Genomic DNA, 12,836 nt, shown 5'->3' on the forward strand with positions numbered 1-12,836 from the left:
CTTTGTATCGCTTACTTAAACTTACACTTTTTCATATTATTTCCGCACTTGGAAGTGATAACACAAGGGTAATTACTTATAGAAAAAATAATTTATAACTACTTGCAATCAATTAAATATACAATGTAATCAATTATTTTGATGAAACAATCAAATATATTGTCATTTCAATCGATTAAAATGTTCTTTCCAAACCTGAAAAACTTTCAAAAACAATATAATCGATTAGATTCTTGATGTAATCGATTAAAGTGTTCTGAATCACTTTGTGAAACACTTTTAAGAGAGAAGTAATTGATTATGATCTCCTAGTAATTAATTAAAGCAGAAACTCGTGGAAAACCAATCATTGTCTAAAAAAGAATTGTGTAATCAATTATGATTAGGTTGTAACTGATTAAATCGATAAGAGAAACTTTTCTGCAAGCTACAAACACTTTGTATAATCGATTAGAGTTGACTTGTAATCGATGAAAATAGAAAGTTTTGAATACTAAAGAAATTAGATACTAAGATGTAATACACAATACAACAATCAATCCAAAATGAATGAGTTAGACATGTAAAAGACAAAACTAATTTAAGCTTCAAGACTAAGTTTTCATGTTGCTCTCCTTATCTCTAACATTATAAAAATCTTATAGTCTTTATTAAAAATATAAATAATTTTTAGGAGATGTATATGTATCCTTTAAAAAAAATGTATGTATATAATTTTTTTCTTAAAAGTTCCGCCATTGCTGCTCTGTTATATAATAAATAAATACCATTTTTATAAAAATAAAAATATTTTTTTTCCGGTGAAGATCGCTTGCAAATTTCAGAAAAAGTGCTTTGATCAATTTGGTTGACACATACTTCTTCTCAACTCATATTCAAACAAAAGAGTCATCTTATTTATTAAACTTACATATTAATAAATCTAATTAGTTTTATTTTATTTAATGTTATTATTTATAAAATATTATTCATTTAATTCTATTTAAATTTTCAATCTCTTTTTTATTCATAATAACAAATTTTAACAAAAGACATTTTAGAAATAATCTTAATTTTTATTTGAGATTAGTAAAATTAAGTGAATTCAACTAATTATCTTAATTAATATAAAATTAGTTCTGTATATATAAGTCGAAAGGAAATATTTCCTATAATCTCTATTTCATTAAATTATGTTAATCCTAAAATAATTTTTTTTCTAAACTATTTTTATCAAGTAGAAAAAAATCTTTGATTTTATTGAATGAAAAATATTTTAAAGATGATTTTATTAAATAAAATAAAATAACTTAATTTTTACTTAGATTTGAGATAAAAAAGTAATTTTTATTGCTTATAATAAGATCGAAAGAAATACAATATAAAACAAAAACACTGAGTCTGAGCACGTGTATTTGGCTGAGGATTCTCTACCTTAACTCCCTTGTGCCTCTTAATTGGATGAAAATATAAATTTTGGATTCCAGGAAAAACATATTATCTTGAAAAACAACAGTGTTTGACAGAATTGACAATTTGACGTAGCTTATATTAGTCCTATTGGCTGTGGGAATTTATAGGTGCAACCTGGATTAAAGAAACAATATAAGAAGGAAAAAGTATTTAAAAAGGAAAAGTTGAATCTAACTGCATTTATTATTGCAAGGGTGCAAAACCCAAGAACCAAAATTAAATTATGGCAACGAGTATTTATTAAACTCATCATTTTTTTTAATTTAATGCTTATGCATGCAATAATATAAAATAATTAATATTTAATTATAAATTATTGTTTAAATTATTTTAAGATAATTATTTTTAAAAATAATTGATTGAATAATTCAGTAAAATATTTTATATTATTAGTATATAATTTTTTTCCTTATTTTATTTACCATCATATTAGTAAAAAGATTTACTGTCAAAACTAAAAAGTAATGATTAAATTTGATAAAAAAATTCTTAAATATACGTTAAATAATTTTTTTTAATATAATTTATTTTATATTAAAGTTCAAGATTTAAAATCTAAATCATTTGATAAAATGACATAAAGTGTTATTTATGTTTATTGGTGTTGATAATTAAACTCATTATTTTTACACACTCAATAAGTAGTAGTAGAATATTATAAGCAATGATCAGTGGCTTGTCTGGGACCACACATAACAACTGTCCCACTAGAAAACGCACTTATCACTTATCAACAATAACCAGCGCACACAGAAACCAAAACCTCTCTGACCCTTCCTTACCTCAAAAGTCTCAGAACCCTATCCGTAACATAAACAAAGATATTTTAGTTTTTACTTCCCTTGCGATTGATTCCAAAATCCTATCCCCAACCAATTATACACATAAAAAACACAACCAGAAGCCCAACTTTGTTTGACACAATACCACATCACACAGTAGTAACACCAACCACTCTTCTCTCACTCTCGCAAAAGCTCTCTCCAACCTTATTGCTATCAACAAACAATTCACGGTTTAACTCTCTTTTGTTGTTGTTTGATGGAAAGCTGCATCTTCCGCTACCATCACCCAACACTCCTCACTCTCCCATCAATTTCGCACAAACCCCACTTCAGATTCTTCACAAGGCCTGATCTTGGTGGTGGTGGTGTTTCTTCTTCTTCTTCTTGTTTTTTATATTATAGGCGAAGACCCTTTATCAGAGCAAGTGCTGGAGCAAGCCCATGTGAGTTCAGTAGCCTGAACTCTCCGCTGGAGCCACGTTCCATGGTGGGGAAGTTCCTCAGTGCTGTTCTTCAGAACCACCCTCAGATGTTCCATGTGGCTGTTGGGGAGGAGCTGAAGCTCTTGGCTGAGGATCGTGATGCGGCACATGCCCGCATGGTGCTTGGTTCTGCCTCCGATGAGGCCTTGCTTCACAGGTTCGTGGAATATGAGTTTTTTTTTTTTTTTTATGCCCTTTTGGTTTTCCTTTTTCTTTAATTTGTTTTGATGTGTTTTGTGAGGTTTGAGTTTTATGTGGGTTGTGATGGGAGGATCTTTGAATGTTGAAATGTTAATCATGCTGTAGGTGTTTGCTTATTGTTATGTGTTTACTTGAGATTTCATCTGTGCTAAGGTTTTAAATTGTGGCCGCGATTTTGGTTTCATCGTGATCCTTGATATTGCGAGAAATTGCTAATAAATGAGGCCGATGTTAATCAAGCTCTTAACTCCTTTTTCCTTATCAATTCAGAGATGGGTATAATGATATTCTCTAGTTTTATTGAATCAGAGATAGTGTATTTGAGGATGTAGAAGGTACAGCAAATATTTCTATGAACATCTGATTGCATTCTTGTATGTTCTAACTTGTAAGAATAAAGAGTTAGTATTTCTCATCCTTCCACTGAATGAAGTATATATTTTGCAAAGCAAGCTTGCATAAGTAACTTTTATGGAACCATAAAACATTTGTATTTCTCATTAGAAGGGTAATCAACAGGTTATTTTAGTCAACATTTCTGAGCACAATTTAAAAGCTTTAGAAAAGCTTGTCAGATATATTGATCTTTGTCATGTTGATTTGCCGTATTATTTTCTTATGTATTATATAAAATATTCAAAACCTTCATTCACTCTATAAACTGTGCACCATTGTGATTATTTGTTTGGTCTGTTTCTAGTGATAACAGAATTAGCCATTTCCTTACAGGTCTTCGATTATTTTATTATGATTGTCTCCAAATCCCATAACTCTGATGATCAGCATTCTGTCTAACCATTAATCTATGAGAATAGGTTTACCCCAAGGGTTGACTTCTTAAATGGCACATCCTAGAGCCAGTGCCTCATTGAATTCTTTTTTCAAATGATATAGTGATAGTTGATGAATCAAGAGAAGGACTAAATTCCAAAGTTAATTGTGGAGAGAAGCTTACCAATGGTTTTTTTATTAAGTAGGAGTAAGACAAAGCCTATGGAATGTAAGTTCAATAAGATGTGAATTATTGATGGTTTGGAGGTGAAAATTGGGGGCTGTATCATACCACAAGTTGCATTGGTTGGTCAGTATTCCTGGTCTAAAGCTAAACCAAACTTTATCTGATCTTGATTGATTGTTTTGCAGCCCCTAACATTTGGTGGAGAACTATTTGTTACAAAAATTAGTGGCCTAAGTCTGAGAAATTAATGGTTACATGATTTTAAGTTGGTGATTTTATAATCCTCTTCTCTGGATTGTACCTTCAAACTTTGAGTATGAGTAATCAGCATTTCTTGGTGTCTCTCCTTATCTGCTGATAAAACTTCTTACTTCTCAATGGGAGGATGGCATAGCTAAGAGTACATTTTTGGTCCCCTCTTAAGCCTTCAAATAGAATATACAAGCTTTAGTTAGATTTGAGATTATTTAATTTTAGCTTCCTTTTAAATATAGGCATTTCCTTTGCCCACTTTGACCCGAATTATCTTGTAATATCTCTTACATTGTTTTAATTGGAGTTAAATATTCATGGACTTTTCAGATCTGAAGCAGTATCTGCATGATTAAATGAATCGGGGTATTGCCTGGCATCAAGTCATACCCTGGAATGAAATAAGACAGATAAACCTTCGTCTTAAATTCCTTGGTAGTTACATAATACAATTTTAGATATTCATTGAAAAAAATGTTGACTTGAACCTTTTCTGAATGCCAGGAGGATTGCACAAGTAAAAGAGAACCAATGTCAAATTGCTGTAGAAGATGTTATGTACTTGCTGATTTTTTACAAGTTTTCTGAGATCAGGGTCCCTATGGTTCCAAAGCTTTCTAGTTGTCTTTATAATGGCAGGCTAGAGATATTGCCTTCTAAGGACTGGGAACTAGAGTCTATTCATAGCTCGGAAGTTTTGGATATGATAAGGGAACACATAACTACTGTAACTGGCTTGAGAGCAAAATCTAGTGTAACTGAGTGTTGGGCAACAACCCAAGTTAGACAATTCTTACTTGCCCGGGTTTACGTTGCCTCCATATTATATGGTTACTTTTTGAAGTCAGTTTCATTGAGGTACCACCTAGAACGAAATCTCTCTTTGGCCAATCATGATCTTCACCTTGGTCATAGGACTTCCGTTATGTTTTCTTATGGATTCAAAGATGCCATCTTTGGCCACTTAAGTAATATGCCATCCTTAGGGCAAGGGTTAATAAGGCCGGAAGAGGAAATTGAGGACTTAAAATGTTATGTTATGAGCTTTCATCCCGGATCATTGCAGAGATGTGCCAGATTGAGGTCTAAGGAGGCTGTGAATTTGGTTGGGAGTTATAGTTGTGCTCTTTTTAACAACAAGGAATCGGGTTCGGTTGAGAATGATGATGTTATTTTGACTTCATTTTCTAGCTTGAAGAGACTAGTCTTGGAAGCTGTTGCTTTTGGATCTTTCCTGTGGGAGACAGAAGATTACATTGACAATGTATATAAGCTTAAGGATGACTGAGTAGTATAAAGGCACTAGTTGCCAAATAAATTCTTAAGTTGTCGAGCGAATTCTCCTTGTATATATAGTGAGTTTTGGTTTTAGCTTTGAAGTGTTGGGTTATGTTTATATTGTATATATGGCACATCTTTACTCTATATATAATGTAAAGTTCTAGTGCTTGAACTTTGTTTAAGTTGATAGATTATAGATATTTTAAATAGTACAAAGTTATTCACTGTATATGGATCTATATCTTTCTTTTGAATATTTTCCCGGTTTTTACATTATGTCTGAAAAGAATTTTGTAATTTTCCTCATTTGCATAGAAAAGGAACTAGTTTAAAGACTAACATGGGTCAAGGTAGTTCCTTAAGTGTTTTTCATATTATTCTTCAATCAGAATTAGAATTTCACTTTGGTAATGTATGTTGATCATTAATGTAAACCTTTATTATGTAAATTATCCAGGTGAAAAACTCCAATTTTGATTTGAAGAGTGATATCAAAAGTATTTAAGGAACTGCATTTAAGTTTTGTCTACATGGAAACTACTAAACTACATGAATGTCATGCCCCCAGGTTGCATATGATTCTATTACTGCAAAATTTATGCATCTTTAAGTCCAAGTTGTTTATAGTTTGCACTCCTTTTAATAACGTGTGCCTCCAGCGATGAGTTAGTGAAGCTTGAGAGTTCAACAATCAAAACAATGATGGTGCTGATATGGTCATGTCTTGCACAAGTTTCTTTTAAACTTTAATGTTCCCTTTTTCCTTCTACATGCCAGTTGGTGAAACTGTTCAGTATTTTCACCACTCCAAATAATAAGGACTTGCTTTAATTATTTTTTTTTTTTGTTTATAGAGTTTTCTATTAAAAACTTGTTTGAGGATTAAATTGAAGATTTACTCTATTTTCTTTTCATGACTCAAACTCAAGGTGTAAACCTTGTATACTAATGAAAAGTCAATCAGTGCTTTCACATTTAATTAATATTAGTTAGATTAAATAGTTTTTAATTTAACTAATTTGCATTCTTAATCTTATATATATATATAAAATTTATTATACAATTTAAAATATTCTTCAAAAAAAATATTCTAAAATCTAGAAAAAAAAAGATATAATTAGAGTGATAGTCTTTGCAGTGTTTGGTCTTCTTAAAGATGATGGCATCACACTATCACAGGATCAATAGAGGTTACTGTGTATGTGGTTGCAGTTCTTACAGAAATTAAAGACTTCATTTGAGGAGGGTTTGAAAGATTTGCCACAGCTATTTGAGGAACACTCAGTCTCAGACATCAGATACTTCAGTTTCACAAGGAGGAGTTGGTTCTAACAAGGGCTTAGCACCGCAAATCACAGTTTTAATTTTTATTCATATAGTTAGAGACACACATTACTTAATTGTAACTTGAGTAGAATTATTGGAAATTAAAAAAAGGTAAAAATATGTTTTTAATTCTTGTAAACATGTAATATGTGACATGTATGCAGTTATAATTTTGTTTTTACTGGATCTAGTTTTAAATTATAATTTTTAGTTTTAGTTATAAATATGTGCCGTGACTTTATTTAATTTTAGTTTTCTAATATTTTTATTTTTTATTTTAGCTCCTATGAATTATGAACTACGTTGGTGCTTCTTTGATTTTTACTTCTTTTTTTTTTTTTTACATTTTTATTATCATTTAATAAAATCCCTAACAGTTAATCGGGTAAAAACGTAATTTTATGCACCTAAATCCCCAATAAAGGAAAAACAGTATCCAAATATTTCTTTTTTTGGCATTCTGGATCGAATGGAGGGGTCAGAATAGTGAAATTCCTTCTCTAATAGTCATGCAACAAATCTTGAAAAGGAATAGTTCCTATAAGTTAAAAAAAAGGCGTTACATCAATAATTATAATCATCGTATGTTTCTACACGGGCAATTCCTGTCCTAGTTAACCAGGAAGCAAAAGGTATATTAAAAATTGATTTAATTATTCCTTTGTTTCCTATACTTATATCATTTCTACAGTTTGTTTCTTATGCTTATAAATTACTTATTTTAATCCTTATATAAATATTTTGAATTATTTTTTCTCTGTTATTAAATGTGTCGTAACTCCATTAAGTAAAACTGCCACTTTTTTTTTTTTTTTCACAAACTATTACTTTAGTAACAAATTTATGGTGATTTTACAATGTCGGTCAATTCGGTGACGATATTAGTTAATGAAGTCAAGACACATTTAATCATCAAGACCAAAAATATAATCAAAAGTGTGTGCAACAACTAAGAATCTAAATGTAAGGATCTAAATGTAAAAATAGTGCAATCAAATGAAAAGTTAAACCCTAAAAATTTCAAAATTGTGATATTGGCCACATGTGACTCACAACTAAGAAGAATACAAATGCTTAAAGAAATAAAAGTGAAAAATTACTAAAAAAACGGAAATCAATATGAATGAATGAAAAAAATGGAGAAATTTCTAAAAAGAATGTGAAAAAGGAAAGAGAGTTGGACTACTACCGTTTTATAAACTGAGAAAGACTACATTTTTATCTAGGGGTTAAAAAATAATAATTTTTTTAATTAAACGTGAGCTGTTAATAATTTACTAATACTTCTGATAAATAGTGAAAAATGTTTACTTCGTAGAAGGTATAGAAAGATTATAGCATTGCTGTGCATTCTGGGGAATTATGAATTTTCAAACGCATCTCATTTTATTTCACATCTAACAAATTCAAAACTCTGATAGTAGGCTCACTGTTAAGAAATGTTTCTACAAATGTTTAAAGAAATAGAAAATGGACATATACTAAGAGAGAAAACCATTCTACAAATGCTTAAAAAGAAATATAAAATGCAAATTTATTGAGAGAGAAAACCATTCTACAAATGCTGAAATGAATCGAACCCATTAAAATAAAGTAGTAATACTACTTATAATAGCAAACAGTGTATTTTTAGCACATCCTTCGTGTAGAAGTTATAGACAGATTATAGAATTGTTGTGCATTCTTGGTATAGAAATTGAGTTCTTTTATATATCACTTTATAAAGGATTACAAGAGGATATATATATATATATAGTAAAAGTAAAAATCGTATGAAAAAATGATAACCTAAAAATATGGCACATCTGCAACTGCATGCACCATGTCTACAACTACATACACCAACTAGGAAACTAACGTTGAACTATTCAAAAGATAAAATTGCATCTGGTTATTAGCCCCCTACAAGCTTAAGGTCAGAATGAACTTTGAGCTTGGAACGTAGTAGGAAAATCCGATCCTTGGTTAATGGTTTTTTGAAGATGTCAGCAATTTGATCCACAGAAGATACATGACAGATTTGGAGCAATTTGGATTCAACAAGCTCATGAATGAAATGGAAATCCAAAGCAATATGTTTGGACCTAGTGTGTATAACAGGATTCTTGGTCAGAAAAATGGCGCTGACATTATCACATAACAATAATGGAGGACGTCTAAGAGGAACACAAAGATCTTGAAGCAGTTGTTTGATCCACAACAGCTCAGCAGCAGTGTATGCGAGTGAACAATACTTAGCTTCGGTGCTAGATCTTGCAACAACTCGTTGTTTTCGAGAAGTCCAGCTGATAAGATTGGATCCATGAAAGATGGCATAACCATACTAAGACCTGCTATCTTCAGTGTCTAAAAGCCAACCAGCATCTGAATAAGCGAGAAGAGATTGAGCTCTTGTAGGTGTGAAATGAAGGCAGTGATGTGAAGTTCCTTTTAAATATCTGAGGATCTGTTTTGTTGCCTACCAGTGTAAAGATGTAGGAGAATGCATAAATTGACACGATTTACAACATATTGGAGAGAACCCACGATTTTCCTAAAGAGCTTTGGATCATGAAAAGGATCACCACGACTTGTAAGGTGAGAAGTAGGGTTAGCTGGTGTGGAAATAGATGAGGCTTCTGTCATATTGTTGCGACAAAGTATATCATGTATGTATTTTTCCTGTGAGAGAGTTAAACCAGCTGGAGACCTACGGATTTGCAAGCCTAAAAAGTAGTGCAAATCACTGAGGTCTTTAAGAGCAAAAGTCGTATGTAACTGAGTGATGAACTGCTGAATTTTGCCTGCATGTGTACCGATGATGATGAGGTCATCTACGTAGACAAGAATGTAGATGATTGATACCGAAGACAAGTGAACAAACAAGGAAGTGTCTTAGTGACAAGCCTTGAATCCGTGAGTGACAAGATAGTGTTTCAGCTTGTTGAACCAAGCACGGGGTGCTTGTTTCAGGCCATAAAGTGCCTTGTGGAGACGGCAAACATGTGATGGATGAGAGGAATCTTCAAAGCCATGGGGCTGTTTCATGTACACTGTTTCAGCTAAATCCCCATTAAGGAATGCATTGTTTATGTCAAGTTGCCGAATGCACCAACCATTGGAAAAAGCTATGGATAGGACCAACCGAATTGTAGTTGGTTTGATAACAGGACTAAATGTGTCAAAGTAATCAATGCCAGCCTCCTGACTAAATCCTTGAGCAACCAAACGAGCCTTGTGACGTTCAATGGAACCATCTGAACGTCGTTTGATCCTGAAAATCCACTTACACCCAACAAGATTAACATTAGTAGGAAAAGGAACAAGAGACCAAGTGCAATTTCTCATGAGAGCATCATATTCATGTTGCATGGCTTGTTGCCAGCATGGGTGTTGGATAGCTTGTTTAAAAGTGTGTGGCTCAGTGGTTGGAGTAGATGATATGGAGATAGAGAAGGTTTTGGGCTTGAGAGAGTCGATTCGTGCCCTGGTGACCATAGGATGTGTACTTTTATCTGCAGGCCGAAAATGAGATGTGGACGGGTGGGTGTGTTTGGCACGTGAACTGATAGTGGGTTGTTGATAGGAGGGAGTAGTGGATGGGGTTGTAGGAATAGAGGAGGAAGATTGGTTGGTGGAATGAGGAGGGGAGGGAGGTGGGCACAACAAATCAATAGCATGTTGAAGAATGTGGGATGTAGTGGGTTGCGATGAGGTTGATAAAGTAGGGACCGTATGGCCTGCATGTGAGGAATAAGGGAAGACATCTTCGTTGAAAACAACATGACGGGAAATATATATCGTGGAAGTTGGTTTGTGAAAACATAGATAACCCTTATGAGCAACATTATAGCCAAGAAACACACATGGAAGAGAACTAAAATCAAGTTTATGTGTGTTGTAAGGTCTCAGAAATGGGTAACACAAACAACCAAAAGTTATGAGAAAGCAATAATCTGGAGATTTATGATAGAGTTTTTGATAGGGAGATTGATAAGATAGAAGAGGAGTGATGGTACGGTTATGTAGATATGTAGCGGTTTTGAATGCGTGTTCCCAAAAAATTTTTGGAAGTGATGATTGTGCTAAGAGGCTAAGACCTTTTTCAATTATAATACGATTACGACGCTCAACCGCACCATTTTGTTCCTGAGGGTATGGACAAGAAACGCGATGGTGAATGCCATGGTGTTGTAGAAATGTGAAAACATTGCGGAACTCACCACCCCAATCTGATTGTAGAGACTTAATGTTACAATTAAATTGAGTTTTTATCATCTTTCTGAATTGCACAAACATGGAGTAAACTTGAGATTTTTGAGAAAGAAAATAAATCCACACAAACTTAGTGCAATCATCAATAAATAAAACAAAATAACAATTTCCATTAATTGAAAAGTGAGGAGATGGTCCCCAAACATCTGAGTACATAAGGTCAAAAGGTTTGGTAGATGCAACATGAGATGTAGGAAGAGGAAAATGATGACTTTTCCCAAGTTGGAAAGAGTCACAAACATTTGGAAATTTATTTGTAGATATTGGAAGTTGAAATGAGGATAGAAGATGCCTTAAGAGAGACTCATGTGGATGAGCGAGGCGTTGATGCCAACCATGGAGAGAAGTACGTACACCAGTACAACCATGAATGAGATCAAGTTAGTTTTGACAGGAGGCAGCCGATACAAGCCATGGCTAATGCCCCCTTAAAGAAGTGTTTGTCCCTGAAAATTCTTAACAGAACAATGAGTAGGCCAAAACTCCATGAAAACATCATTATCATGAGTTAATTTAGAAACATTGAGTAGATTTTTGGTAAGATTAGGAACAATGAATACACTAGGCAAGGAAAGATTAGGTAATGAAGATGAACCCACATGAGAAATAGATAAATGTTTACTGTTTCTTACTTGTAACTTGTCATCACCGGTGTAATCGTTGGCAATGGTAAGCTTACTAATATCTGGAGTGACGTGATTTGTGGCACCGGTGTCAAAGTACCATGACGGGTCCATAACAGTGGGAGATGTTCTAGTTTGAGCAACATTAGCTTGACGAGAGGAAAATCTTGGGTTGGCACGCCTAGAAGGGTAATCAGTTTGATTAGTGTGCTACCAACAATTAATAGCCTCATGTCCAGGTTTACTACACAGTTGACAAATAGGATGACGACGAGGGTTGTCAATGTTACGCCTAGGAAAAGAACTAGAACTGTTGTTTGGATTGTTGGTGGAAGAGGACCGGTTTGAGAACCGATTTGTAGTGTAAATAGCAGGAGTAGACAAAAGTGGGGATGGGTTAGTGGGCTGTGAAACAACAACAGCTTGATGAACATGTTCCTGCTCTAAGCGAGCCTCCTCTTGAAGAAGAAGGCCAGCAAGATCATCAACAAAGACATCATCAGACTTCATCATGAAAGCAGTTGAGAAAGCACTATAAGAGGAATCAAGGCCGCTTAAAATATAACCAATAAGATCCTCATCGGAAATTGGATGAAGATTTTCAGCAAGAGAGTCAGCAATGGAGTGTTTGTGCTCAATATATTCAAGCATAGAAAGATACCCTTTTGTTAGAGTTTGTAGTTGAACCTTCATTGCCATGCGTCTAGCTCGTGTCTAAGCTTGGAAGGTCTTTTCAATGGCAATCCATGCCATGTGAGAAGAGGTGGCGCGTACGACCAAGGAGAGGGCTCTTTCTGATAAGGTGGATTTAATCCACAGTAGGACAAAACGATCACATTTCTTCCATAGAACAAAATCAGGGTTGGGTTCATTGGTGGACACACCGTCAGAAATGGTCACGATGTGAGTCTGCATCAGTGGTGCAGGATTCAAAATGAAAGACTCTAGTTCAAAAGTCTCAAGTGCAGAAATAATGGTAGATCGCCATAGGGAATACTTATCTCTTTCTAGTTTGATATTAGTGGAAGGGATTTGAAGATTGAGGTTGGAATTGGTAGTGTTGGCAAGAGCTAGAAGAGAAGGACTTGTGTTGGCCATGAAAGTAGTGAGTGCAGAGAACGATGGAAATGTTTATGGCTTTGGATACCATATAGAAATTGAGTTCTTTTATATATCAGTTTATAAAGGATTACAAGAGGATATATATATAGCAAAAGTAAAA

General features: G+C 33.5%; 2 protein-coding genes across 2 annotated transcripts; one reads left to right on the forward strand and one right to left on the reverse strand.

Moving 5' to 3' along the window:
- The first annotated feature begins 2,197 nt into the window (after positions 1–2,197).
- LOC100804253 (UV-B-induced protein At3g17800, chloroplastic) lies at positions 2,198–5,640 on the forward strand. Its single transcript, XM_006599102.4, has 2 exons — positions 2,198–2,876; positions 4,635–5,640. Exons 1-2 carry the CDS (start codon positions 2,494–2,496, stop codon positions 5,416–5,418), a joined length of 1,167 nt encoding a protein of 388 aa, XP_006599165.1. The 5' UTR covers positions 2,198–2,493; the 3' UTR covers positions 5,419–5,640.
- A 6,184-nt stretch (positions 5,641–11,824) lies between these two features.
- LOC121173675 (uncharacterized) lies at positions 11,825–12,313 on the reverse strand. Its single transcript, XM_041010341.1, has one exon. It carries the CDS (start codon positions 12,311–12,313, stop codon positions 11,825–11,827), a length of 489 nt encoding a protein of 162 aa, XP_040866275.1.
- Between the last annotated feature and the right edge of the window lie 523 nt (positions 12,314–12,836).

This window comes from Glycine max, chromosome 16, assembly GCF_000004515.6.
Source record: "Glycine max cultivar Williams 82 chromosome 16, Glycine_max_v4.0, whole genome shotgun sequence".
NCBI classification, from domain to species: domain Eukaryota; kingdom Viridiplantae; phylum Streptophyta; class Magnoliopsida; order Fabales; family Fabaceae; genus Glycine; species Glycine max.